Source organism: Leopardus geoffroyi, chromosome B2 (assembly GCF_018350155.1).
Source record: "Leopardus geoffroyi isolate Oge1 chromosome B2, O.geoffroyi_Oge1_pat1.0, whole genome shotgun sequence".
In the NCBI taxonomy this organism is placed as follows: domain Eukaryota; kingdom Metazoa; phylum Chordata; class Mammalia; order Carnivora; family Felidae; genus Leopardus; species Leopardus geoffroyi.
This window is the reverse complement of record NC_059332.1, coordinates 127,740-155,640: the sequence shown is the minus strand read 5'-3', so window position 1 is coordinate 155,640 and position 27,901 is coordinate 127,740. Positions and strand designations below refer to the sequence as shown.

The following is a 27,901-nucleotide window of genomic DNA, read 5'->3' as shown; positions in this document are numbered from 1 at the left end:
TTATATTGAGAGACAGAGAAGTTCACACAAGGTCTGCGCTGTGAGTGCAGAGCCCCACGAAGGACTCCATCCCACGATCCTGGGATCATGACCCAACTGGTAATCAAGGGTCTGGCGCTCCAGGACTGAGCCACTCAGGTGCCCCCCACCCCACAACCCATTCGTGATCGAGTGCTTCTCCCTGCTCCTGGGGCCCAATTGTCCATTCCCAGAGGCAAGGAAACGGAAGACCGGCTCAGGCGGGGTGGTTACTGCCGCCAGAACAGATGTTCTCCCCTGCACCTGCACCCCCATCCCGTACCCCCAACCCCACTGCACCGGGCAGCATCGCATCCGCACCCACTGCACCGGGGGCCGCACCCCTATCCCGCATCCCCACACCCGCGCTGCGGTGCCCCACGGGCTCTGCCCTTCCGGACCGCCCCTCCTGTCGCTACTCGGCACCGCTTGCGCCCCGCCGCCCACGCGCCACACCCGCAGTGACGCCTCTTCCGCCAAGTCAGTGGCTCCCGCTGGCGGCGCCTGCGCACTGTCACGTTACGGCGGAACTAATCCGGCGACGCCTGCGCTTAGACGCGTGCAGTGCCGTGGAAGGGAGAAGGGGAACTACTGAGTGCGTCACACCCGGAAGCAGCGGGCCGGAAGTGGGGTTGGACAGGTTCTCCCCAGGGGTGGGGAAACGGAGGCCCAGGAGAAGGGGGAAAAAAGAAGGTGGAGGATCCTGGCTGCCACCCTGAGTCCGGCCCGGCCCGCTTAGAACCCTGAGACACAGAGAAAAGGAAGGGCGTGTCGTCCCCCTTCCTCCCCTCCTCCCCGTCCTCAGCCTTAGCCATGGCCGAGGCAGGGGCCGGGCTGAGTGAGACCGTCACTGAGACAACGGTTACCGTGACAACCGAGCCCGTGAGAAAGGCGGGAGGGGGGGGGGCGGTGATACCGGGAGGGAGGGGATAGGGCTGTGGGCCGAGTGGGGTCGGATACCTGGGCCGGAGACAGTCGCCAGTACTGGGGCTTTGGCAGCGGCAGAGATGCTGCCGGAGGCTACTCAGGCGACACGTGACAGAGAGTTAGAGTCGGGGCGCAGGAGCTGCTGCGCGCGGGCGGGGCTGGAGACCCAGGGACCGGAGCTCGGGGTGTCGGGGTGGGGGGGGGCGGGGGGAACGGAGGGCTCCATGCGAAGGCTTGGCTGCAGGCAGGCTGGCCGCCAGCACAGCTGCCAGCACGTGTTTGTGCAAGGGGTGGGCGTGAAGGGAGGTGCAGGGGTCGCGGGAAGGAGAAGGGCGAGATGGGAGGACTGTTGAGAAATAGAGACACAAGTAGCCTGCCTGCAAGAACGGGTTGAGTTGCTTTCAGACAGAGAGGGTGTAGTCGTTACCCCCGGGTGATGGGGGGACGCGTGGGTGCGAGGGGGTAGGTAGGTAAGAAGAGGGGAGCGCCGGGCTTGAGGATGGGAGAGATCAGGACGTGGTTCTTTCTCTGTGGGAGTCAAGGGTTAGGTACTGGGGACTGAGGAGATCGTGCTCAGGTACTAATACCACCGAGGAGGATTTGGGGAGGAAGACGGAGAAACAGCGAGGATTATGTTTTCCTTTGAAGACTTGCTGGGACCTTCCCTAGGTTAGGAACTGTGTCTTCCCCATGTCCTAGCAGTTGTCACAACCCCCCAAGGGTCTCCTTGAGGTCAGAGACCTGCTCCGGTTGCCCTTTCCCTGCACTCGGCTCCTCTGTTGGTCTGTCTGGGGCACTGACTGAACCGGGCCCCCGGGAGGGAGCTGGGCAGGTCGGGAGGAGGGAGCCAGCTGTGTCTGTCCGTCCCTTCCAGGAGAACCGGAGCCTGACCATCAAACTACGGAAGCGGAAGCCAGAGAAGAAGGTAGAATGGACGAGTGACACTGTGGACAACGAGCACATGGGACGCCGCTCATCAAAGTGTGAGTGTTTCCCTCTTCCGTCTGCTCACACCTGCCCACACCTGCCCACGGGCCTGTCTGCCACCTGCTCACACCTGCCCAGGGGCCTGTCACTGCCACCTGCTCACACCTGCTCACACATGCCCACAGGTCTATCTGCCACCTGCTCACACCTGCCCACAGGCCTGTCTGCCACCTGCTCACACTGGCTCCCAGGCCTGTCTGCCACCTGCTCACACCTGCCCCCAGGCCTGTTGCTGCCACCTTCTCATACCGGCTCACATCTGCCCCCAGGCCTGTCTGCCACCTGCTCACACCTGCCCAGGGGCCTGTCACTGCCACCTGCTCACACCTACCCACAGGCCTCTCTGCCACCTGCTCACACCTGCCTACAGGCCTGTCTGCCACCTGCTCACACCTGCCCACAGGCCTGTTGCTGTCACCTTCTCACACCTGCTCACACCTACCCACACCTACCCACAGACCCATCTGCCACCTGCTCACACCTGCTCCCAGGCCTGTCTGCCACCTGCTCACACCTGCCCCCAGGCCTGTTGCTGCCACCTTCTCATACCGGCTCACATCTGCCCACAGACCTGTCTGCCACCTGCTCACACCTGCCCAGGGGCCTGTCACTGCCACCTGCTCACACCTGCTCACACATGCCCACAGGTCTATCTGCCACCTGCTCACACCTGCCCACAGGCCTGTCTGCCACCTGCTCACACTGGCTCCCAGGCCTGTCTGCCACCTGCTCACACCTGCCCCCAGGCCTGTTGCTGCCACCTGCTCACACCTGCCCACAGGCCTGTCTGCCACCTGCTCACACTGGCTCCCAGGCCTGTCTGCCACCTGCTCACACCTGCCCCCAGGCCTGTTGCTGCCACCTTCTCATACCGGCTCACATCTGCCCCCAGGCCTGTCTGCCACCTGCTCACACCTGCCCACAGGCCTGTCTGCCACCTGCTCACACTGGCTCCCAGGCCTGTCTGCCACCTGCTCACACCTGCCCCCAGGCCTGTTGCTGCCACCTTCTCATACCGGCTCACATCTGCCCCCAGGCCTGTTGCTGCCACCTGCTCACACCTGCCCACAGGCCTGTCTGCCACCTGCTCACACTGGCTCCCAGGCCTGTCTGCCACCTGCTCACACCTGCCCCCAGGCCTGTTGCTGCCACCTTCTCATACCGGCTCACATCTGCCCCCAGGCCTGTCTGCCACCTGCTCACACCTGCCCAGGGGCCTGTCACTGCCACCTGCTCACACCTACCCACAGGCCTCTCTGCCACCTGCTCACACCTGCCTACAGGCCTGTCTGCCACCTGCTCACACCTGCCCACAGGCCTGTTGCTGTCACCTTCTCACACCTGCTCACACCTACCCACACCTACCCACAGACCCATCTGCCACCTGCTCACACCTGCCCCCAGGCCTGTCTGCCACCTGCTCACACCTGCTCACACCTGCTCACAGGTCTGTCTGCCACCTGCTCACACCTGCCCCCAGGCCTGTTGCTGCCACCTTCTCATACCGGCTCACATCTGCCCACAGACCTGTCTGCCACCTGCTCACACCTACCCAGGGTCCTGTCACTGCCACCTGCTCACACCTACCCACAGGCCTCTCTGCCACCTGCTCACACCTGCCTATAGGCCTGTCTGCCACCTGCTCACACCTGCTCACACATGCCCACAGGCCTGTCTGCCATCTGCTCACACCTGCCCACAGGCCTGTTGCTGCCACCTTCTCACACCTGCTCACACCTACCCACACCTACCCACAGACCCATCTGCCACCTGCTCACACCTGCCCCCAGGCCTGTCTGCCACCTGCTCACACCTGCTCACAGGTCTGTCTGCCACCTGCTCACACCTGCCCAGGGGCCTGTCTGCCACCTGCTCACACCTGCCCACAGGTCTATCTGCCACCTGCTCACACCTGTCCCCAGGCCTGTTGCTGCCACCTTCTCATACCGGCTCACATCTGCCCACAGACCTGTCTGCCACCTGCTCACACCTGCTCACACCTGCCTAGGGGCCTGTCACTGCCACCTGCTCACACCTGCCCACAGGCCTGTCTGCCACCTGCTCACACCTGCTCACACCTGCCTAGGGGCCTGTCACTGCCACCTGCTCACACCTGCCCACAGGCCTGTCTGCCACCTGCTCACACCTGCCCACAGGTCTATCTGCCACCTGCTCACACCTGCCCCCAGGCCTGTTGCTGCCACCTTCTCATACCGGCTCACATCTGCCCACAGACCTGTCTGCCACCTGCTCACACCTGCCCAGGGGCCTGTCACTGCCACCTGCTCACACCTACCCACAGGCCTGTCTGCCACCTGCTCACACCTGCCCCCAGGCCTGTTGCTGCCACCTTCTCATACCGGCTCACATCTGCCCCCAGGCCTGTCTGCCACCTGCTCACACCTACCCACAGGCCCATCTGCCACCTTCTCACACCTCCCCACAGCCTGTCACTGTCTACTTCTCACACCTGTTCACACCTGCCCAGGGGCCTGTCACTGCCTCGGTGATTCCAGGCATCGGGGACATGAGGCTAAGACTGGAGGAAAAGGGAGGGAGGGCTTGTCCTGGGACAGACCAGGGCCTGAAATCAGGAGGCATCAGCGGGCAGAAGCGGGGCTTTAGACCCTGGCCAACAGGAGGAGGGTTTGGGGGCCTGAGTCCCCGGGGGGTGGGCCTGGGGAAGCTGGGTCTTGCACGGTGGAAGCAGTTGTTACTGAGATCTGGTGGGTGAGGACCTGACTGTATCTTAACTTTTGTTCCTTTTTTACTGGGCTCCTCCCTCCAAATCCAGGCTGCTGTATTTATGAGAAACCTCGGGCCTTTGGCGAGAGCTCCACTGAGAGCGATGAGGAAGAAGAAGAGGGCTGTGGTCATACACACTGTGTACGGGGCCACCGCAAGGGACGGCGTCGTGCAACCCCAGGACCGAGCCCCAGCACCCCTCCCCAGCCTCCTGACCCCTCCCAGCCTCCTCCAGGGCCAATGCAGCACTAAATTCCTCTCTGCCCCACCATTCCTGTGTCTGTCTGGCCCTGAATGTATTCATGTGGCTACTTGGGGACTAAACCCATGGTTTGACCCCTTCTCCAGCCCCCTCCTGCCCTCTCCTCTGCCTGACGGAGGGAGGAGGAGAGGAGGGTGAACAGAGATCCTGGAATTCTGACTTGCTGCTATTCCAGAACCCAGGCTTCTGGGTTCTCCCAGCCCTCATTTCTCCTTCCGGTCCTCATCCTCTGCTCTCCTGGGATCCAGGCGTCTTGGTTCCAGTCTCTTCCCTTTGTTCTCACTGCCAAACTGCCTGTCCTGGGATCCAGGTCTCTTGGCCCCTTGCATTCTCTATTTGAGTCCCAAACACTTAAATTGGGTTTTCAGCAGTCCCAGCTTTCACTGCCAGGGTCCCAGTTAGATTCCGGGCAATCTTGCCCTAGCTATGCTTGTTAATCCTGGCTTGGAGCTCTTCCAGTAATGTATTTATATAAGCCTGTGGGATGTGTGGGCTCCCAGCCCTACCCCCTCATGCCCTCCAGAGGGGTTGGGAGAGAGAGAGGTCTTTGCTTTATCACCTTTAATGGAAAAGGACATAGTGATGGCCTCTCCTCACCCTTCTCACGTGATACAGGATCTGACAAAGCTGGCTTGGGGATTGGCCACTTAGAGCCAGCCTTCTCCTGCATCTTGTGGCTTCAGAGACAGATCCAGCTTTGTCCCAGGGACCTGGGTCCCTGGGAGAGGAAGCGAAAGGGAGGGAGCAAAGAGATGGGGATACGTCCCCTACACTATACTCTTACCCCTTCCTTCCTAGGCTTTGATGTTTCTGCCAGCCCAGGTGCCCAGCTCCCAGCCCTCCCCACTCCTTACTGGGATCTTGAGATCATTTCCTAGGCCTCTTGCCATGCACAGTTGCAGAGATGAGTCAAATCATACCACCACTGAGATCTCATTTATTGCCACAGATGCACAAAATAAATAACCCAACATCTCAAAAAGTGTTAAATATGGGCCCATTTATACATTTGGGGAGAGATGAGATGCTGTGTACAGGGATGGTTTTGGGGTGTTTGGGCCAACCCCCCCCCCTGCTGAAGAGAGGAAAGGGAGGTAGCAGCCTTGGCTTACTGTGTGTGCAGGGGGGAGTCAGGAAGGTTCCTAACGGGACAAGGCTGTGAGCAAAGGAAGCAGTCACCATGGAGTAGAGCTGGCCTGCCCCCTCCCCAGAATGGCATTGAGCTCCATGGAGGGCTCTGAGACCCAGGCCAGAGTCTGGTGAATAAACCCCAGATTGGGCAGGGAAGTCGGAACCGTGGCCCGAGGAGAAGGCACTGGGCCCTCTGAGACCAGCAGAGGCAGGGGTGGGAGGGGAACGCTTGGCTAGCGGGGCCTCTGCGTAGTGAACACCACCGTTGCCAGTATTGGGGGGCAGGGCCTGTTCCCCAGCTCAGGTCCAGGGTAGCAGGCAGCCGTGGAGAGGCAGGTGGCAAGCGTCCCAGAGGGAGGGGCAGGAAGCCGGAGGCCAGCCAAGATCTTCCTGCTTGGGAGAAAAGAGACAGTGTGGCTGGGTGGGGGTGTGTGTGGACGAGGCGGCCCCCGGCACAGGCGGGGGGAGGCGGCTCAGCCCTCTGCCGGCACGATGCGCAGCGGGGCGCGGGCGTCACGCGTGCAGAGCAGCGGGAAGACGCGCTGCCCCAGCGGCCCCGGCGCCTGGAAGGCGAAGAGCAGGTCGAGCGAGCGCCCGTCGTAGAAGGCCACTCGGCCGCGCTCCCAGTCCACGTCCACGCGGATGCGCCGTGGCGGGGGCCCCGCGCCGCCCACCGGGGTGGGCTCGGGCTCCGTGAGCGCCCACAGGCGGCCGGCGCGGCCCTCCACGGCCCACACGGCCCCCGCCGGGCACAGCCCCACGCGGCCCTTGCGCCGCACCGACTCGCCGGCCGCGCCCACGGCGTAGCGGGCTTCGCCGCTGTCCTGGTCCCCGTCCTCCTGGTCCCCGGCGGCGGCCGCAGTCTCCACCTCCCAGCAGTGCCGGCCAGCCCCGAAGCCCTGCGCGCCCAGCACCGCCGGGAGCTGGTCGAAGCGCGCGGGGCCGTCGGGGGGCGCGGGCGTCCCCGGCGGGGCCAGCCGGACGCTGCGGCGGTCCGCTGAGATGAGCAGCTGGCGGTGTGCGGTGCCCGGGTCCAGGGTCAGGTCGGCTGCGGAGGGGAAGAGGGGGGCCGGGTCAGGGTCAGGGGGGTCTGCGCAGCAGAGGGCACCAAAGAGGCCTCCCAACTGCTCCAGAGGCAGCTGTGGGGCCAGAGCGGGAGGAGACAACCGCCGCAGGGACGGGCCGCTTCCGTAGAACCGTCCTGGAGAAGCCCTGGCCGGCCTGGCGAAGGCGGCACAGGGCGAAGATCATGGAGAGGCTGCTTGGGTTGGGGGTTGGGAGAAGAGTGGGGCTGATCCAACTTCCAGGGAGGAGTGAGGACCGATACCGCATCTACTGTGGTGGTGGTGGGGCGTGGGAGCTGGGTCAGCAGGATGCGGAAGGAAGGTGGCCCTGAGGAGGAGGACTGGCAGGGGGTGCTGGGGCCCCAGGCAAAAGTGGGAGTGGCCTGGGGCAGAGGAGGAGAGAGAAACAATCCCCGCCCTGTGTGTATGGTTTGCTTTTGAGGAAAGGTTTCTGGATTGGGGTGCTAGAAGTATCCTGGGTTGTGGGGGATGGTAGGTAACAGGAGGGTGGGGCACCTTTCCTGGCAGGCTTTTTTTTTTTTTTTTTAAAGAGTTCTTTTGTAGGTAATGTCTACACCCTATGTGGGGCTAGAGCTCACAACCCGAAGTTCAAGAGTTGCATGCTCAAAAAAAAACAAGGGGGGGGGGGTGCCTGGGTGATGGCTCAGTCAGTTGAGTGGCTGACTCTTGATTTCAGCTTAGGTCATGATCCCAGGGTCGTGGGATCATGCCCTGAATCGTCAGGTTCTGCACTGAATGTGGAGCTTGCTTGAGATTTATTCTCTCTTCCCCTCTACCCCTCCCCCCCAAAAACTGAAAACAAAACAAAACAAAAGAGTTGCATGCTCTATCGACTGAGCCAGACAGGTTCCTCTTTGGCTGGCAGCTTTGGTAGCAAGCCAGGAGCCCCCCCACCCCCCACCCCCCGGGGGGCTGCAGAGAAGGTCCAGAGCCCCAGGGGCAGAGACAGAGCAAGAGTGGTGGAAGCAGCTGACCTTCCAGGGTCGCGACAGATAAGAGGGGGAAATGCTGGAATATGAAGAACTGAGGATTGACGTTGAGGGTCGAATTCTGTGTCCTCCCGAAAAGAAATGTTGTAGACTCTCAGGACCTCAGAATGTGAACTTAGTTGGAAACAGAGTCTCTACAGAGGTGATTAAGTTAAAACGAGGTCACTAGGGCAGGCCCTGGCCCAATGTGACTGGTGTCTTTACAAAAAGAGCAAGTTTGGACCCAGAGATGGATGAGCACAGAAGGAAAACAATGAGAAGACAACAGAGAGGACATCTGAGGGGGAAGGCTGGGAGAGAGGCAGGGCCGTGGAAGGAGCCCATCCCACCGACACCAGCCTCGACTCCCAGAGCTGACACGGTGGGTTTCTGTGGTCCAGCCCCTCAGCCTGTGCTGCTTAGTGCTGCCTCAGGGAAGTCCCACAGACCCCAGAAGAGACTCGATCTTGTCTGAGAGGGAAGACCATCACTCAGTGCATCCCCCCTCCCCCCTTACCCGTCAGTCTGTGCAGCATGTTTTTGACCACTGGATAATCTTCGGGGACGTCGTTGTCTGAGTTAGATGACTTGGGTGTTGGGGCGTCAAGTCTGGACAGATGAGGGAGAAGGGTCAGGAAGGCGGTAGACACCCTCTGCCCTCTGACGCCCCCACCCCGACCTCACTGACATCTCTGGGGCCCGGGAAAGCTGTGTGTGAGTGAGGACAGAGAGGTGAGCCCACGGAAAAGGTGACGGATGTGGCAGTTGGTGGTAGAGCGGAACTCACCTCCTCCATGTCTTCCTCGTGTCCTGGGATGGGCAGAAGAGAACATGGGCGTGAGCTCTGGGCTTCGTCCTTGGGCAGCCCTCCCTATCCTCCCCTCCCTCAGGTAGCTGGGACTCAGTTGGTGAGCCCCGGCACCTCTCACAGTGACCTCTTCACCCCTGGGCTCCCCCTTTCCTCAGTTTTCCCTTGTCCTTTCATGGCCCTCCTTCCCCTGCATCACCGCCCACCGCCCTCCTCCCCTTCCCCAGCTTCATCCACACCTGGGACTTGCCCCCTTCACCCTTCAGAGTCCCCAGGCCTCATTCTGTGTCTCCTAATCTACCTTCCTGAGGGTGTCCCTCTCCTCCATCACTCTGACCAAACCCCCGAGCCCTGGGGCTAAGAGTTGGTGTATAAAAGCCTTGTAATAAAGCTGCTTCCCCTGTTGCCATAAAAGCCCAGTGGCGTTTATTGGGCCCTTGGCTTTGTGTCTCTACCCTGGCCTAGGCGGCAGCTGGACTCCAATGTGTCCCAGGAGGCCCAGCAGCTCGGGACACCGCGCTGGATGCCCTCCAAACACCAGGAACTCCCCTCCCCCCTCACTGTCCAGTGGGGATGACCGGAGCGGCCCAGTGTGGTGGCGAAGGGAGGGGCAATTTGCCTAATCACGCCAATTACACCTGGACTAATTAGGTCTATGTAGACTTCAAAGTGTGGAAGCAAGACCTGAGACCGGCTAGGCTGCTGGGGAGAAGCCAGTCAGGAGTCCCGGACGCCTGGGGGTCGGGCAGGGAGTAGGGGCAGGGAAGGTTAGGGTTAGGGCTAGGGTTAGGGTTAGGGGAGGGGCCCGGCCAGAGGCCGGGCTGCAGGCTCACGGGCCCCGCCTCCGCCGTCGCCTATCCCGGCCAGGGGCCCTGGGAGGAGTGAAGCAGGACGCTCACCAACAGCACGGCGAACGCTGCCCTGCCTCCACTGATGGCCCCTGGCCGCCCTTCTCTCTGCTCCGGCTTCTCGCGCCCCGCCCCCCCCACCGGACCCCGCCTTCCCCCCCCTCCCGCTTCCTCCCCCAGGTTGGTTCCGACACCCACCGTCCCCCTCCCAAGACCCGCCGTCTCCCTCGCGCCCTCCCCCAGGCTGTTTCCCACCCCCGCCGTCCCCCCCCAGACCCCACCGTCCCCCTCCCCCTGAGACCCCGCCGTCCCCCTCGCGCCCTCCCCCAGGCTGTTTCCCACCCCCGCGGTCCCCCCAGACCTCACCGTCCCCCTCCCCTCAGACCCCGCCCCCTCCGCATTTCCCGCGCTCCGCGTCCCGTCTCCTTTCCTCTGCGCGCCTGAGACCCGCTCCCCTCTTGCTTCCCCACGTACTGCTGTCACCCCGCCCGGTTCCTCGGCCCCCACAGCCCCAGGGCGCGCCCCCGGCCCCGCCTCACCTCTCCGCGCGGGTCCAGGCAGCCCATGGTGGGGATGCGGCCCCCCCTGCGCTTCCCCGCGCGGGCGCCCGCCTCGGCCAGCTTGTCGCGCAGCCCCCGGCTGATGCGCACCTCCACCGCCAGCCGCACGTTAGACCTCAGGCTGCGGCGGGGGCACGGCTGGCCGCAGCGGGGGCAGGCGGGGCGGGCGCCGGGTCGCCGGCGGCCGGAGGGGCGCCCCAGCGGCGGGCCAGGCACGCGCGGCAGAAGCTGTGCTCGCACGCCAGCAGCACCGGGTCCTCGAAGGGGCCCCCGCACAGCGGGCACGTCGCCAGCTGCTCCAGACGCTGCACCAGCCCCGGGCCCAGCTCGGGCGCCTCCATGGGAAGCGCGACCCCCGCCCGCGGGCCGCGCCTGCTGCGAGCCGAGCGCGGGGCCCTGTCCCCGCCCGGCGCATGAACCTTCGGGCGCGCTGTGGCCCCTCTCCGAGCAGTGGCGGCCTCCGCCGCCCTCCCCGCCGCGCCAGGCTTTATAGGGAGGAGGAGGCCCCCGCGGCAGGTAAACACCGGGCCTTGCGCAACAGCTCACCTGGTTCTCCAGCTTCCCAGCTCGGGTCTGGGGGAGGAGGGCGGGGGACGCGCGCGCCCGGGTCCTAGGGGCGAGCAGCTGCTCGGGAGGGGGCGCTCTGGGGGCAAGGCCGAACCGTGGGGGTGGGGGTCGCCTCCTTGTCACCCCTCCGTCGCCCCAATCTCACCTCCGCCCCGGGCCTGTGCAGAGCCGGTGGGCAGAGCGCCCAGGCTCGCTTTCGGCGTGTGCGCCCACATCGCCGGGGTGTGAGTCACTCCAGGCGGCCGGCACACCCACTTCCCCGGAGTTGGAGGCGGGAGCGAGGATCCAGGCCTCGGTGTGGTGTGTGCTGTCACTGCTGGTGAGTCTTTCCTTTCCTCCCTGCTTGCTGCCTTACCTATTAAGGGCTTAAGAACCCTCTGAAGCTGTGGGGTAAGGGAGCGGGGAGCAGGTGTCCCCGCTCAGGTCTCCGGGAGTCAGTTCTACGTCTGGCTGGGCCTCCCCTACTTCTACTCTCTCCCCACCTGTCTCCAGTTCTTTCTCTCAGTTTTTCCTGGTGTGGGTTTTTATTTCCACTTTTCGCCCTTCTTTGGGGTGTACCTAGGGTTCATCTATTTCAAGTCTCTTGGTAAACAGCGGCCCAGACAGCTGGCCTTGCCAAGGTCACAAAGGCCGGGAATAAGCAGAAGTGGGGCTGTAGCCAGCCCTGATCTGTGCCCTAGCTGTGACGCCCCGCTGCCTCTGTTTTATTTGAGATCCCCAAAACCTCCCCTCTGCTTTCCAAAATCTTCCTTCTGATCTTTCCTCTCCCTCCCCTCTCATCCATCTCCTGGCTCTTCCCTCCTCTCCTCTCTTCCCACGCCCTCCACCTGCTAGTTCCTCTGCCGCTCTCGCGGGAGGCCTGTCTGTCTGCCTGCCCTGCAGGGTTTGTGGGGAAGTAAACATCTGTCCACGAGTGTGCTCGCACACACTGTTGTACAGACCTGTCTGCTCACCCATCACGTCCAAACTCCCCACAGACAGAGGCGTTCACATAATGCAGAGGCCACAGATGTACCCAGTCTCAGACACACTGAATACCACTGGGGTGGACACCGAGGGTTTCTCAGGGACACAGAGGCGTACTCAAAGAAAACACGCAAAGAGACGCTGTCATTAGTTTTATTGTCAATAAGAACAATGCGGCGGCCGTAGGTCTTTGGGGAGCAGCAGCTCGAAGACAAACATAATAAAGATCGGGCAGCCCTTGAGGCACCCTTCTCCCCACCTCTGCTCCACACTTACCGGCGAGACACTCAAATTGGACACCGTGATAAACCCTCACAAATAAACACATGTGTATTTATCTTGGAACAAAGCTCTCAGCTCAGTGCTCATAAGACCTACAGCTACAGATACGACCCAAACCTGTTTTGTAAAACGGGCTTTCGTGCTGTGGAAGATGGAGTCATAGTCCCCCAAGGTGTCCACGTCTTAATTCCTGGAACCTGTAAATCTGTTACCGTCCAGGGCCAAGGGGAATTAAGTTTGCAGATGGACTTAGGGTTGCTGATCACTTGGGTTCGAAACCGGGAGATTTCTCTAGATTATCCACGGGGGTTCAAGGTCCACAACATCCTTAAAAGCAGAGGACAGAAGCAGGAGAGAACAACCAGCAAGAGACGTGTGAGAAGCACTCGGCCTAACACTGTTGACTTTGAACGCTGAGGAAGGGCTGCGCGCAGAGGAAGCGAATGGTGCCTCGGAGCCGGAAAAGGAAGACAATGGACCCCAGGAGGCCTCCAGTCCTGCTGGTGGCTTGATTTTCACCCAGTAGGACCCACTTTCAACTTCTGAACTGCAGGACTGTGAGGTAAGGGTGTGCGGTTTGCGTTTGTGATCATTTGTTACTGCAGGCTCTGCTTCCCCTGTCCCACAAATCTCTGACCCTTTGGGACTCTGCACCTGTTTGTTTTCGCCCCTTCAATCTGTCACATGTTCTGGAGTTCCCTGTGTCTCTTGGTGTTCTTGCCCATTCTCTGTCTGTCTTCCTTCGGACCGCTTCATCTTCTTGGTTCCATCCCCACCTCAGGGCCTTTCAGACATTGGGTTCTTTCCAGATCTGGGCCTGGAGAGGTGGGGAAATGGCACGCGAGTGTGTTCAGAGAGCTGGCGTTCACAGCGCAAGTGCCTGCTGCGGCCTGCAAGGTCTGCTCTGCAGTTCCGTTCATGTTCACGTGAGAACGATCTGGGCGGCTTTTAGGTTCCCGATGTCCAGGAGACACCGCAGGTCAACTGTACAGAATCTCTGTGGATGGGGGGGAGGAGGTAGGCATCAGGAGTTTTGGAAGCTTTCCAGGAGATCCCAATGTTTAGGCACGTGGTGACCCCACCGTGTGACGTGATGAGGGTGAAGTGTGCAGATGGACCTACCCTCCCCAAATCAGCCCCCATTTCCCCGTGCTAGACGCAGGGCTCACATTGTTTGCTCCCTGAGCATACGCGGGCTGATCTCCCCGCCAGGTGTGTGCACTTGCTCGGGCCCCGCTTCCTCCAGAGCTGGACGAGGCTGTGTCCGTCTTGTCATCCAGAGCTCAAGCCACATGGAACACTTCAAGAGAGGATGTCTTTCCCCATTGTATCTCAAGTTGCTTCCCTCATCTTTACCCAGATGTACTGTCTTTGTGGTATTTATCACTATCTGAAATGGTCTGCTTATCTGTTTCGAGCTGTTTCTGTCCAATAGAAGGTAGTTTTATAGGAACAGGAACCTAGCCTTTATTATGTTCACCATGCTTTCCCTGAACCTGGAACGGTGCCTGGCACTCAGCAGGTCTCAATAAGTAGACAGTAGAACCTTGACTACCAGTATCTTGTTCTGCAAGACAAGCAAACATTTCTGATAAGTTTTAACTTGATAAACGAGTGATGTCTTGCAATACAAGTAGTACGAGATGTGGAATGTCACATGATCAACACTGAGCCAGTGTTCTCTCTCTCTCTCTCTCTCTCTCTCCCTCTCCGCCCCACCCCCCCCCGCCCGGGTTGTGGGTGATCGTCTCCCATGCTCGGATGCTCAGTCTCAGGCCGAGGTGTTTGGCAGAAATCAGTGATTTTTCAGCACGTTGGAAGGTGCCCGTAACTGGCACTAGTGTATTTTTTGTTACTTCCAAGCACCTGTGGACAGTCCTTTGCTTTTCCAGAAAAGTGAGCTTAGGAATGCTTTGCTTCATTCTAGGTCAGGCTGCCTGCAGATATAGACCCTTTCCTCTGCTGCCTCGTTGCCAGTTACATTAAATACAGTATATGACAAGAGTTTATCGACACTGCACTGTAGTCAACATCCGTGTGAGCGTATACAATGGCCCCCATGCAGAGAAAGATTCCATTGAGCCAACAGGTGGCAGTGATTCTGTCAGTGATAGTGAAAGTCTTTCTACACAAGAACCCTCCTCTCTCTTGCCTCCCTCACACCAGCCGTGAAAGTTTTCAAAGGGAAGTGCAGGTTAATTTGTTTATTTTTCTTTATATTTTCTTGATTTTTTTGTATTATATTACAATATTGTAATCATTTTTTTTTAATTTTTTTTCAACGTTTATTTATTTTTGGGACAGAGAGAGACAGAGCATGAACGGGGGAGGGGCAGAGAGAGAGGGAGACACAGAATCGGAAACAGGCTCCAGGCTCTGAGCCATCAGCCCAGAGCCTGACGCGGGGCTCGAACTCAAGGACCGCGAGATCGTGACCTGGCTGAAGTCGGACGCTTAACCGAGTGCGCCACCCAGGCGCCCCAATATTGTAATCATTTTTATATGAATGATGGGTTGCGGAACGAATCACCTGAGTTTCCATTATTTCTCATGGGGAAATTCACTTTGATATGCAAGCGTTTGGATTACAAGCATAACTGTGAACAAATTATACTCGCAAACCAAGGTTTTACTGTATACCCAGCCATTGAACTGCCTGCCGCCTCTTGGGCAAACTGAAGTGTCTTCTGGCAGACTCTGCTTAGACCTTCTAAATGTGCACGATATTCTTCTCCTCGGTCAGCAATCATCGCACACTGGCGGAGGCCAGGCATGGTGCTGGGGGACACCCACGTAGTATGTGGCATGGCATTCAGCCTGTGCTCCGGAAGCTCATGGTCTAGTCATCACATGCCTTCTAGAAACAAACGTCAGGGACTCCTGCGAACAGTGCTTCTGCTCAGCCTCTCCCCGGTGCTCCCCATGAGCCCACACCCAGTGGCTCCCAGACACATAGTGCAGGGGTGGACATTTGGAGACGGGCACTGCCGGGAAATGTCTCACTTCTCAAGGCTCTCTCCCTCCCCTGCCAGAATCCCTACCAACTCTGCCTGAACCCTCTGATCCCTGTTCTGGGCTCATTCTACCTCCAGAGAGCTACGTGGGTGGAGGTGACCCTTGGTATGTGCTGGGTTGGCTTTGTGGGCCGACTGACCGCCGCTGGATCCCGCCTCCCTCATACCAGTCCCCACCCCTTTCCAGCGGCTTCCAGGAGGTCTCCCCAGGTACTGTGGAAAGTGAGAACCTGCGCTGGGAGGTGGTGGAGGTGGGGCAGGCCTTAGCCCATCTGCTACTTTCTTTCTTGCTCTTCTGGTTCTTTCTCATTTCGTTTATTCTTCAGCCTGGCTCTCCTCCATTTCCATGACATCCCCATCCGGTCAAAGAGTTCACGAGTCTTTAGGGGGTGTTGAGGCGGAGAGAGGTGTTTGGGAGATTGAGGACCAGACATTCCAGGTCTTTGCCCTTAGGGAATGTGACAAGGCAGATGAAGCTTTGTCCCTCATCCACCAGAATCCACCGCTGCCGAGTTAGGGAGTGTGATGGTGCACCAAGGTGTACCCATCAGCCACCCAGAGCTGTCATTACTGAGTTGTAAAGGTGGACTGAGGATTATGTTGACAGATTGTAGGATGAGTGGGAGTGATTTCAGGAAGGCCTCCTGGAGGCCGTGACTTGTAAACAAAGGGCAGGTTGGGTTGAGTGGGAAAGAAATGGAAAAGCCTGAACCAAAATCGTGAAGCATCTTTGGGGAGAAAACTGGAGAAAGATCTCAGGGGATAAGAAGCCTAATTAAGGCAGCGCAGTTCTTTTTCAGGCCTCACTCACTGTGCCTGTTGCCCAAGACTTTCTTCGATGTCGGTTAATTCTGTAAGGACTTGTGTTTTTTGTTTTTTTGTTTTTTTTAAAGACTCTGCTGTTTACAATGTGCAGCCGTCCCAAGAATTGCTGCGCATACTCTGGGGAGACAGCCCTGATGGGGAGGGGGCTCGAGGCAGAAAGAGGATGAAGATTCCAGCAGATCAACCTGATACTCATGGACATGACCCCGGTTGCAAGGCCGGCACCCTCCCAGCCCGCGCTCTGTAGCTCTGTAGCAGCTCTGAGCTGAGAGGATGACTCAGATTCCTGGGGTTAAGGATTTGCTTTCAGGTAGAGCTGCTGAAATTCAGACCCACTGCCTCCACCCCTGTGTTCTTTCCCTGAGGTGTTATGTCCTCTCTTCTGAGACTTGAGTTTCTCTTTCCTGTCCCCCTCCTTGAAGCCCCTGCTCAGGACTAATGTTGCCTGTGGCGGGGGGTGGGGGGGGTTGGGGGGGGTTCCTCCCTCACCTTTATCCTGGATGCTCATTTGTTCTGTGTCCTTCTGACCAACCCCCCCCCCCCCACCCACACACACACAGCAATGTCACTTTATCCACCCTTTAAACTGCCCTACAACACTCCATACTCATTCTTCCCTCCAGTGTGTCCCCAGACCTCCTCATCCCCCCCTCCCCCCCCCCCCGCCCCCAGCAGAGTCCCCTTAGGGGCCATGCATTTGCTCCTGCATTCAGGTGGGCTTCCAGCAAGCACTTGCTGAGTCCAGCACTGTGCTGGGAACTCTGGTACAGGGTGAGCAGGCCAGCCATGGTCCCTTGTCCTCTGGCAAATTAGATTCTGTTGGGAAAGACTAACCATAAGCAAGTAAACAAATAAATGAACAAGATAATTATAGATGTGATGAGTGCTTTGAAGAATATGAAGCGGGTAATATAAGAGGAATTAAGTGGAGGAGGTGTGCACGACTTTGACAGGGTGTTAGAAAACGCTTCTCTGAGGGGTGATGTGTGAGCCAAGCTCTGGGTGGTGAGAGGGAGCCCCCAGGCTGGGGGGCAGGGGGACAGTTCTTAATGCTCTGAGTGTGACCAGTGGTGTGGTAGGAGGTGCACAGGCCCTGACAGGTGACAGGCGCTGGGCTGTGTTCTAAGAGCCAGGATTACAGGGTAGGTCTGTGCATTCACAGACCCAGCAGCCTTCACCTCCCTTCCTGCTGTAAGTCTGGTCCTCCCCTGCCCCCTCACATTCGGGATGAGAATCCGTTTCCATGTCCACCCCCCCCACAGCGAGAACAAGCCTTCCAAACAGACGATTTCCTGTGCTGTGCCGGGCACCAGATGCAGCTAACTGGCTTCTGTTCTCACACTTTGAGGTCACGGAATCCCAGATGGGTAGAGCGTTAGAACTGACAGGGATGTTATCACCGTGTAGCCTAATGCTTACATTGCAGATGAGAAAACTGGGCTCCACAGGGGTGACTGTGCTCATCCAGGGTAGCTGGGGTGCGAGCAGGCCAGCGCTTCTAGTCCCCATCCCTCAAGAGTGCAGGAAGGTTGCTGCCTGTCTCTTCTACACTCATTTCAAATAAAGAGGTGCTCACTGACCACTCTTGTATGTTCAGGGTGAGGCCCTGCTTGACCAGGAGTAGAAGGAGCGAATGATGAGGTCCAGGCACACTAACACTGATGTATGACCATCAGCATGACGGCCACAGCCTGTGGACAGCAAGAGAGACACCAGACAGCCATGTGCTTGTCCCCACAGTGCCGTGAAGGGAGCTGCAGGTGCTGAGGACCAGGTCAGGGAGCAGAAACTACTCTCTGTCTGGTCTGGTCGGTGGCAAGGGATTCGATACAAGGAACCATGTGACAAGAGAATCATGGAAAGGCCTGGAAGGTCACAAGGCTCTAGCTGGACTCTTGGTTTCAAGGTCAGTCAGTCAGAAGCACTCCCAGAAGCACTGCCCCCACTCCCACGTGTCTGCTGGAGCTCGGCCACCTCATCCGCTGTAGGAGGGGGCCTCCCTCACTCTTGCCTCTTGGATGTCATACAACTACATCCAACTGGGGAAACCCTAGCTGCAAAAGTAGAGTTTGTTTTACTGAGAAGTAGAGTTTGTTTTACTTTCCAACCTCTCCAAATAGAAGGGGAGGGACATCATTCCACATATCTAGAGTTGCCAGGTAAAATATGGGACGTCCAGGGGCGCCTGGGTGACTCAGTTAAGCCGGTCGATTTCAGCTCAAGTCATGATCTCGCAGTCTGTGAGTTCGAGCCCTGCATCGGGCTCTGTGCTGACAGCTCAGAGTCTGGAGCCTGCTTTGGATTCTGTGTCTTCCTCTCTCTGTCCCTCCCCTGCTCATGCTCTGTCTCTCTCTGTCTCAAAAATAAATAAAAACATTACTATATATATATATATATGTATGTATATGTATATGTATATATACATGGGATGTCCAGTTAAATATGAATTTCAGATAAACAATGAATTCTCTTAGCTTCAATATCTCCCAAATACTGTGTGGGGAATACTTATACTAAAAAATGATTGATTATTTATCTGGGATTTAGATTTAAGTAGATGTCTTATGTTTCTGTTTGCTGAATCTGGTGAGCCCACAAAGACCTGGCACAGGGCTCTGGTTCAGATGGGGGTGTTGAGGAAAGCCCCTCTGGGGAGCCAACGTTCAAGAGGAGACCGGAGAGATGAATAGAAGTTCGTCAGGCACAGAGAGGAGGGAAGGGCATTCCAGGGGCAGAGAACAGCTTTACAAAGACTCTGAGGAAAGGGCCAACGGGGGCCAGTTTAAGGAAAGCTGGTATGTGGTGAGCTGCAGGTGAAGGTAGTACCAGTAGATGAAGACTCAGGAAGAGACCAGACCACACAGGGTCTCCAGTTGGAAGGAGCTGAATGAGACAGGTGTGGAATAAGAGTGACCCAGGGCCTCTGCAAGCCGGTGGTGGCCCCCAGAGTCTTGTGGGTTGGTTGTCCTGAAGAAAGAACGCGCTCCAATGATCTAGGTGACAGGCGGTGACCCTGGAAAGGAGCAGGCCAGCTTCAAGTGTTTTGTAGATGGAAGCACCATCCTGGTCACTGGGGTTCAGGGGAATCAGGGTTGAGTTCCTGGCTCTGGGAATGGACTAGGTTCATGCAAAGTGAGCTTTGGGTGTTGACATGGGACGGCAGAAGAGGAGGCCAGGACAGAGGGACACCAGGGCACCTCCTCTGGGTGTCTCTATAGAGCACCCCCTCCCCTGCACTTACCTGCTTGGTCCTTCTCTCCCTCCCTACGTGTCTGCCTCCACCTTATCTGCTTTCCTATTCTTGCTCTCCCTCTGCTTGTCCTCATCCCATTTCCTGGACAGAATCAAGCTCAGTCAGTGCGGTGGACGGAGTGTAGAAGCCAGAAACGGAAAGCTTTCCCACGGCCCTGTGGTCCACAGTCTCCCAGCAGACCGGTAAGCCATTAAATCTCTTCCTGGTTCCAGGAAGGACTAAGGCTGGACTCAGGCAGCCAGGGAGGTTGGAGACATCCTCTAGCAGATGGGAAACCCATCAGTCCAGACCCCTCATTTTGGATCTTTGCCCATTGTGACTAAACTAGGCAAGATCCTGCCCGGTGTGGAGGAACGCACACCCTATGCAGAAACAGTGGGATTTCCAAGATTTGACTCACTTCTGGTCAGTTTTGTGATTATAGAGTGGAGACATTTATATTGATGTCAGAGACTTGTTTTAATGATCAAAGGAAATCATTTGTATTCATTTATTCAACAGATATTTATGAAGCCTCGACAATGTGCCCTCATGGGGATTCCATTCTGATGAGGAAGACAGGTCGATAAAAATGGGAAATGCCTGACAGGAAGCTGGGAAGGAAGGGCGGGAGTAGTGTGTAGGTGGGTCTGGGTTACAGTTTCAGGGGGTGGTGTTTGAGCAAGGGTTTGAGGACGGTGAAGGGATTGGCCAGGCACTAGGAGAAAAGTGGTGCCGATTGAGGGAGAGGTGGGGCAAAGGCCCCGAGGCAACGCTGTCGTGGGCGGGGTGTAGCCTGAAGGCCTGGTGGCTGGAGCTGGAAGGAGGGATCCCTGGGGCCGGGTGGGGGTGGGGAGGGTGGGAGGTGGCAGGGGCGGGCAGGGTCTCCAGGACTGTGGCTCCAGGGGAGGCGAGCCCGGCTCAGGAGGCAGATGGCAGGAAGAGGCTGCTGGTGTGGGTGGAGGCAGAGGGGCAGGAGGTGGGATGTGGGAGCAGGGAAGGGCCCCTTGACTGAGGGCACTGCCGGGGCGGCGTGGTGGGTCGTCAGGGGTCAAGTGTGAACTGTCAGTGCCCAGTAAACGCGTGCCATCGTGAGCCAAGGAAGACCAGTCTTCACCGCCTCTTCATTCTTGGGTCTCACTAACCACTCCCGACGCGTGTGTGACAGTGTCACAAGGAAGAGACTGGGCCAGGGGGTGGGGCCTCAGTGCTTCTGCCCCCAGCTGACCCCCAGGGACATGGAGGCACAGAGAGTAGGGGCAGGGGCCGTGAGTCAGAGACACCAGGCGGAACTGGCAGGGGAAACCAGGAGGGAGGCAGCCGCAGAGGGTGACCCAGAAAAGCCAACCGAGCCGGAGGGGCCCCACGTGACATGCTGTCCCTCCTCTTCCCGGGTGACCTGTCACCAAAACATCACTGGCATGCTGCTGGCACCCGGCCTGCCAATTAGTGCAGGCGCCTCTCCCTCTGACTTCCTGAGGAGCCTCGACGCACCCCGCAGCCCTCCACCCGGCTCTGCACGCACCACCCGCCCGCGGGTCTGGGGGCAGCTGGCCCGGTCCTGCGGCCCCTCCCGGAGCCCCTCCCGGAGCCCTCCCGGTGCTGAGCGTCCTCGAAACCCAAACTCGGGCTGCGAGGAGGACGCACCTGCACCGCCACGCCCCGCGCCCGGCTGGGGGGGGGGGTGGAGGGAGGGGGGACTCAGGAGGGGTTTTAACCAGGCGTGCAGGTTCACCCCACCTAAGAGGGCGGGAGCTGCAGACAAGTGGGCCCTGAATCAGGGTGCGGCAGGGCTCACCGGACTGGATGGACAGACCCGGACCGCCTGTACAGGGACGGTGGGGGACGGGGTGGAGACAGGGACCTCTGACCGCCAGCACCGGGACGGTAGGGGAGAGTGGGGGACCCTGGACCTCCAGTACGGGGGACAATGGGGGATGGGGTGCAGACAGGGACCCTGGACCACCTACACTGGGGACGGTGGGGGACCGTGCTGGACCGGGTGGAGGCAGGGACCCCGGACCACCTGAACCGGGATGGTGGGGGATGGGGAGGAGGCAGGGACCCCGGACCACCCGGACCACCTACACTGGGGACGTGTTAGACAGGGTGGAGACAGGGATCCCGGACGCCAGCTCCGGGCCACTGGGGGCCCAAGGGGTTGCCCAGGGTTCTGTGCTGCGAGGGTGGGGGCAGCATTCCCGCAGGAAGTGACGAGTCTGGTCCTGGAGGGACATATTCCCCCTGTGGGTGGCAGGACAGGGTGTGAGAGGGCTTCGGGGTGAGACCCAGCAAGGAGGGTGTGTGCGAGAGCTCCAGGGAGCCGGGTGTGTGAACTGGGATGCGAAGCTGTGAGGGACTTAGTGAGGGGGGAGGGGGCCTTAGGACTAGCGTCTGTCCTGGGTGTCTGTCCTTTGTGCTGGAGGAATAGGAACTCGAGGGAAGGAAGCAGACATTCCCTGCGTGTTCCCACGTGCCGGGAAGCATGCAGAGTGCTTTTGCACAGTTACCGAATCTAATTCATGCAGCAGTTAAACACAAGGAAGACCTATTTGACACGAGATAATTTCTAAGACCCATATTTAAAAGACAAGCAAGTGCAGAATTGTTTTGTGCTCTGAGCTGCGATCCGTATTAAAGACACACGCACATGGGGAGAATTTTGTTGAGGGAGCAGGGAGCGTGGAGTTGGGAAGGTCCAGGAGGTGTGTCTGCAGCCCGCGGGCAGCTCAGCAAGCTGAGATCCGGGGTGTAGTGAGGCCGGGGGTCCTGCCCTCTGCCCTGGGCTGCAGCTCAGACGAATGGTCCTTCTAAACTTAATGTTGGCCCGGCTCTCCTGGGTGAGGCTCAGAGGTGGCCTGGCAGCAGGGGTAGTGTGGGAGGGGGGAGAGAGGCAGGGAGGTGGGGGGCTGCACCCGCTGGGCTGTGGGAATGGACTGGAGGAAGGGGGAGGAAGGGAGGGTGTGGTACGCTCTGAGGGAGGGGTGGGCAGCGGGTCTCCATGGGGCTGGTGGGAAAAACAGGAACACAGAACACCAGTTATGTTTCAGGATGTGAATCAAAGTTACACGTGCACATAGAAAGTCCACTAACTAGAGGGGCCGGGAGAAAAATTAGCAGCCCACCCCCATCTCCACCACTGTAGCTCTTAGTTGATTTCGCTCTGTGGGGTTTGCCTGTGTGTCTGTAAACGCTGTAAATGGTCTTGCAATTGTAGCATTATCTATTGATTAGTTTTAATAAAAACGACAGCCTTTATTGTTAACCACCAACCTCTCTCGGGTCCACAAACAGACCTCTTCATCATCTCCACCATACTCACTTTATAGCTATTTCAGTAATACACGTATGTATACTCACACATATTTCCATCATATCTCCATATGTACACAGATAGCTATGTAAATGCACAAATATCCTGAGGGACCACATCAAACGGGGATTCAGGGAGACAGTGGCTGAAAGAGACTTTCATTCTACATGTCTGGTGTAAATTCTTTATAAATGAATGTATACATTAATTGCTTGTTCAGTAAAGAAACAAAACCAGAAAACGAATCCATACAGCATAGTAAAAAGTAATTATCATTACCCACAGTTTACAGATGCAAAAACAGAAGCCCAGAGACTTAAGTCATTTGTTCAAGATCTTAAAGCAAGTGCAACTGGCAGAACCCAGATCTAACCCTCCAGGAAGAGGAGGAGGAGAACAAGGTCTGGGGCAGGAGAGCCCTGGTGCTGGGGGTGCAGGAGAACCCCGGTGCTGGGGTGGGAGGGGAGGGGGACAGGAGAGCCCTGGCGTTGGGGGGGAGGTGCTGGAGAGCCCTGGCACTGGGGGGGGGGGGGCCAGGGGATGGGGGCAGGAGAGCCCTGGCTCTGGGGGGAGCAGGGGAGGGGGGCAGGAGAGCCCTGGCTCTGGGGGGAGCAGGGGAGGGGGGCAGGAGAGCCCTGGCTCTGGGGGGAGCAGGGGAGGGGGGCAGGAGAGCCCTGGCTCTGGGGGGAGCAGGGGAGGGGGGCAGGAGAGCCCTGGCTCTGGGGGGAGCAGGGGAGGGGGGCAGGAGAGCCCTGGCACTGGGGGGGGGGGTCAGGGGATGGGGGCAGGAGAGCCCTGGCTCTGGGGGGAGCAGGGGAGGGGGACAGGAGAGCCCTGGCTCTGGGGGGAGCAGGGGAGGGGGGCAGGAGAGCCCTGGCGCTGGGGGGAGCAGGGGAGGGGGGCAGGAGAGCCCTGGCGCTGGGGGGAGCAGGGGAGGGGGGCAGGAGAGCCCTGGCGCTGGGGGGAGCAGGGGAGGGGGACAGGAGAGCCCTGGCTCTGGGGGGAGCAGGGGAGGGGGGCAGGAGAGCCCTGGCTCTGGGGGGAGCAGGGGAGGGGGGCAGGAGAGCCCTGGCGCTGGGGGGAGCAGGGGAGGGGGGCAGGAGAGCCCTGGCGCTGGGGGGAGCAGGGGAGGGGGACAGGAGAGCCCTGGCGTTGGGGGGGAGGTGCTGGAGAGCCCTGGCACTGGGGGGGGGGGTCAGGGGATGGGGGCAGGAGAGCCCTGGCTCTGGGGGGAGCAGGGGAGGGGGGCAGGAGAGCCCTGGCTCTGGGGGGAGCAGGGGAGGGGGGCAGGAGAGCCCTGGCGCTGGGGGGAGCAGGGGAGGGGGGCAGGAGAGCCCTGGCTCTGGGGGGAGCAGGGGAGGGGGGCAGGAGAGCCCTGGCTCTGGGGGGAGCAGGGGAGGGGGGCAGGAGAGCCCTGGCGCTGGGGGGAGCAGGGGAGGGGGACAGGAGAGCCCTGGCGCTGGGGGGAGCAGGGAGGGGGGCAGGAGAGCCCTGGCTCTGGGGGGAGCAGGGGAGGGGGGCAGGAGAGCCCTGGCTCTGGGGGGAGCAGGGGAGGGGGACAGGAGAGCCCTGGCGCTGGGGGGAGCAGGGGAGGGGGGCAGGAGAGCCCTGGCTCTGGGGGAGCAGGGGAGGGGGACAGGAGAGCCCTGGCGCTGGGGGGAGCAGGGGAGGGGGGCAGGAGAGCCCTGGCGCTGGGGGGAGCAGGGGAGGGGGACAGGAGAGCCCTGGCTCTGGGGGGAGCAGGGGAGGGGGGCAGGAGAGCCCTGGCTCTGGGGGGAGCAGGGGAGGGGGACAGGAGAGCCCTGGCTCTGGGGGGAGCAGGGGACGGGGACAGGAGAGCCCTGGCGTTGGGGGGGAGGTGCTGGAGAGCCCTGGCACTGGGGGGGGGGTCAGGGGAGGGGGGCAGGAGAGCCCTGGCGCTGGGGGGAGCAGGGGATAGGGGCAGGAGAGCCCTGGCGCTGGGGGGAGCAGGGGAGGGGGACAGGAGAGCCCTGGCGCTGGGGGGAGCAGGGGAGGGGGACAGGAGAGCCCTGGCGCTGGGGGGAGCAGGGGAGGGGGACAGGAGAGCCCTGGCACTGGGTAGGGGGGAGGAACCCAAACTGAAGAGACCCCAGCTCTGGCAGAGAGGGAGAGTGCAGGAGGCAGTCACCAGAAGTGCTGATCTGAAGGAGGCGCGAGCGCTCCCAGATGGAGAAGAATCGCTAACAGGGAGAAGCTCTGGACTGGAGGACGAAAGGTCACGGTCCGTGTCCTTAGACAGCATCCCCAGAGACCTCAGGTGCCGGGCATCTGCAGTGAGTCACTGGATCCCAGAAACTGATGGCAAGGGTGAGGTCATCACCCCAAAAGGCAGGGAGCAGAGACAACAAGGCCCTTGGGGGCCGGGGAGCTGAGCCTGTCTGGTCAGAGGCCACTGTCACAAAACCAACAAAGAATTCATATCTAATAGGTTTTCCTCGGGGCTCAAATGAGTAGCTGTGGGAGTCATTTGGGAGGCTGTGATACCGGGCAGGATGACAAAGAAAGCATTCTGGCCGATAGGACCGACTGCCTGCAGAGTTTCTGCCCTGGGAGGATGGGAGACGTCTGCGGAGCAAAAATCCTGCCCGGGCTGCAGCCAAGGCAGCTGGCCTCCCTGCTCACGGCCTCCCCTGTCCCCTGTCCCCTCCCATGGCTGTGGTGGTGCTGACCAAGAGGGCTGAATGCAGAGGGTCTGGGTTGGGGGCCAGACACTTTGCAGATTCACTTGAGACTTGCTCTACTGGAAAGGTGTTTTACCTTGAAAGGAACTCCTCGCGGACACGCACACACCCCAGCCACCCCGTATTCATCCTTTCCCTGCTCCCCACTGAGGAGGAACAGAGGAGCCCCGCCTGACAAGTCCCAACAAAGCCTGGATCCTACAGCCCTGTTGAGGAGGAAGGCTCCTGTGCCCTTGAAGGTCCTCTGGCTGGACTGAGTCAAACTGACCTGAGACAGATTAACAGGAGAAGACGAAATTCAATCGTGTGCAACGGGCTTCCGCACAGACATTCAAACTCCAACGACAATGAGGCAACATGGAGCTTCTGTGAGCTAAGTTGGGGGTCAGGGTCTGAGGATACAAGGCGGGGAAGGACCTCACAGGAAGGTGGTGGATATTTGGAAAACCAAAGTTTGCCTTCTCAAGCAGATAAGTTTCTGAGATAAAGGGGAGTCTCAAGCTCTCCTTTCCCATGTACATTTAGGCAGGTGAGGACAGGAAGAGGGTTTTTCCTGCATTTTGCTGTGTTTTGATGACTTTTAACTCAAAATAACATTCGTGCCTCAGCAGCCCACCTAGTGGCGGCCTGCCCTTGGCCCCTGCCCTGGAGAGATGCTGTCCAGTTGCCTGTGCTGTGCGTTCTGTCTTGCCGCTAGGAAAAATAAGCCCAGCTTGTTTAACTACGGGTGTGTTTCTGGAGGTCTTTGGCGGGAGGACATTGGTAACGTCCTGGGTTCTGTTCTTCATTCTTGCCCTCTGGGATCCACGTTGAGGGTCTGGACCTAGGCCATGTGGGCGAAGATGGCCAGAAGTGCTGTGACAAGGGACAGAACCAGTTATGCATTCACTCAACAAGTATTTATGGGCCACCCACACACACCACAGACGGTTCCAGGTGCCAAGGACAAGAGGCAAATAAAGTGGGAGTCCTGATTTTGGGGGAACCTCTCAGATGGTTGTGATTCATGGAGCTAGTGTGGTGATTGAGGTGAGGCCTGGGGGCTGCTGCATGCTCACGAGGAGGTGCCCCTGAGCCGGTCCAGTCAACAACCCTAGCGGGATGTCAGGAAAGGCTTTCCGGGGACAATCTTGTGAGAAGGGACAAGAGCTGGTCAGGGAGACAGCACACAGCATGGGGAGCGGGCACTGTCACATACAGTCGATCTTTTTGTTTTGTTTTGTTTTTAAAATTATTTTATTTATTTTTTTAGAGAGACAGAAAGAGTGAGCAGGGGAGGGGCAGAGGGGTGGGTGGAGAAAGAATCCCCAGCAGACTCCACACTGTCAGCGTGAAACCTGGTGCGGGGCTTGAACTCACGATCCGTGAGATCATGACCTGAGCCGAAACCAAGAGTCGGACGCTTAACCGACTGAGCCACCCAGGCACCCAACAGTCAATTTTACTTGAGTGAAATCTAGGAGGCCAGTTGGGGGGGAGGTCCAAAGTCAAATGCACAAGACAAGGCACATACGGAAAAGACCGACTTTCATGTCTTCCATCTGCCCTTTCCTCCCCCCACAGGTAACTGTTTGTTAGCCTTTCGATTATATTTCCACATATAAAAAAATAAGTGATGAGGGATCGTGGGGAGAGCTGAGGGCAGAGTGCAGGCTAACAGCACCGCCCCCCCTCCCAAGGTGGGACATGTGTGATATTCCTTGGACACTCCCAGCTACCCAAGAACAGGAAAGGACACACACACACACACACACACACACACACACACACGATTAAACTGGTAAGAGTCTCCACCAGTTTACCAGGAAAAGGCAATCCCATCAATCACAGCCTGAAGTCCAGGAACCCCCTACTATCTTAATGTTGATGCTTTGCTAGAGGGAGAAACAACCTTAGCTTGACCATAGCTAGGCCTCCGGTAAGTCTTGAGCTTGTGAAAGTCTCTTTGGAAACTTCCCTTTTGACTTTACCTCCCCCAAGTCCATGGCGTATAACCAGCCCTTCCACACGACCCCAGTACAGCTCTCCCTGCCCACGGGTCCTGGCCCGCGCTTTAATAAAATCACCTTTTTGCAGTAAAGACGTCTTCAACAATTCTTTCTTGGCTGTCGGCTCCAAACCCCACGAACCCTCCATCAACCCCAAACCTCATCAATAAGTATAAGCAAACAAATATGTGTATTTACATCTACCTAGGGATCTTCCCCCTCCCCCCCTGCTTAGTTTGTTTCTTTTTCCACTTAATATATCCTGGGGGTCTTCCTAGAATAAAGCATAGATACTCTTCATTTGCAAACTGGATAGACGGTTGGCCTGGAGGGATCTTGTTCAGCGTCAGATCCTCAGGAAGGTGGAGATCCAGGTGGGCCAAAGCTGCGTTCAGTGTGGCATGGGGACCTGGGGGAATGAGGTGGAGGAGGAGAGAGCGAGGCCCGGGTCTGCTGTCCAGTCCTCTGCCTGCCAATCAACCAGAATGCGGCAGGATGCTCTCCCTGGGGCGGTGTCTTCGCCCGTAACCCCGATTTCCATTTGGGTGGCGTCCAGCCTGCGCAGTCCTATTACAAGACGCGCTGCAATGAACGGCCTTACGTGGAGTCTTCGTGCATTTCAGGCTTTCCTGTCGACACAGGCATCGTGGGGAAAAGGGGATCGGAAGGACGA

The 27,901-nt window shown here is 58.8% G+C and overlaps 2 protein-coding genes and 2 long non-coding RNA genes across 5 annotated transcripts; 2 read left to right on the top strand and 2 right to left on the bottom strand.

Moving 5' to 3' along the window:
• The first annotated feature begins 582 nt into the window (after window positions 1-582).
• Window positions 583-5,929, top strand: PPP1R11 (protein phosphatase 1 regulatory inhibitor subunit 11). Its single transcript, XM_045497152.1, has 3 exons — window positions 583-900; window positions 1,820-1,928; window positions 4,727-5,929. The coding sequence occupies exons 1-3, from the start codon at window positions 832-834 to the stop codon at window positions 4,927-4,929; spliced, it is 381 nt and encodes a 126-aa protein (XP_045353108.1). The 5' UTR covers window positions 583-831; the 3' UTR covers window positions 4,930-5,929.
• On the bottom strand, window positions 1,911-2,230 carry LOC123607904. The gene is made up of 3 exons (XR_006716967.1): window positions 2,215-2,230; window positions 2,081-2,146; window positions 1,911-1,969 (listed from the first exon to the last, which is right to left on the bottom strand). It is a non-coding gene; the product is annotated as an uncharacterized LOC123607904 (long non-coding RNA).
• Window positions 5,857-10,802, bottom strand: RNF39 (ring finger protein 39). Its single transcript, XM_045497149.1, is given in 5 exon segments — window positions 5,857-7,118; window positions 8,641-8,732; window positions 8,911-8,933; window positions 10,319-10,503; window positions 10,506-10,802. Coding segments are annotated over 5 exon segments (1,050 nt in total). The 5' UTR covers window positions 10,681-10,802; the 3' UTR covers window positions 5,857-6,543.
• A 22-nt stretch (window positions 10,803-10,824) lies between these two features.
• Window positions 10,825-16,866, top strand: LOC123607903. 2 transcript variants are annotated; one of them, XR_006716966.1, is made up of 3 exons: window positions 10,825-11,225; window positions 12,450-12,716; window positions 16,062-16,866. It is a non-coding gene; the product is annotated as an uncharacterized LOC123607903 (long non-coding RNA). The 2 variants fall into 2 exon arrangements; XR_006716965.1 differs by lacking the exon at window positions 10,825-11,225 and having other exon boundaries at window positions 11,232-12,716.
• Window positions 16,867-27,901: the final 11,035 nt, after the last annotated feature.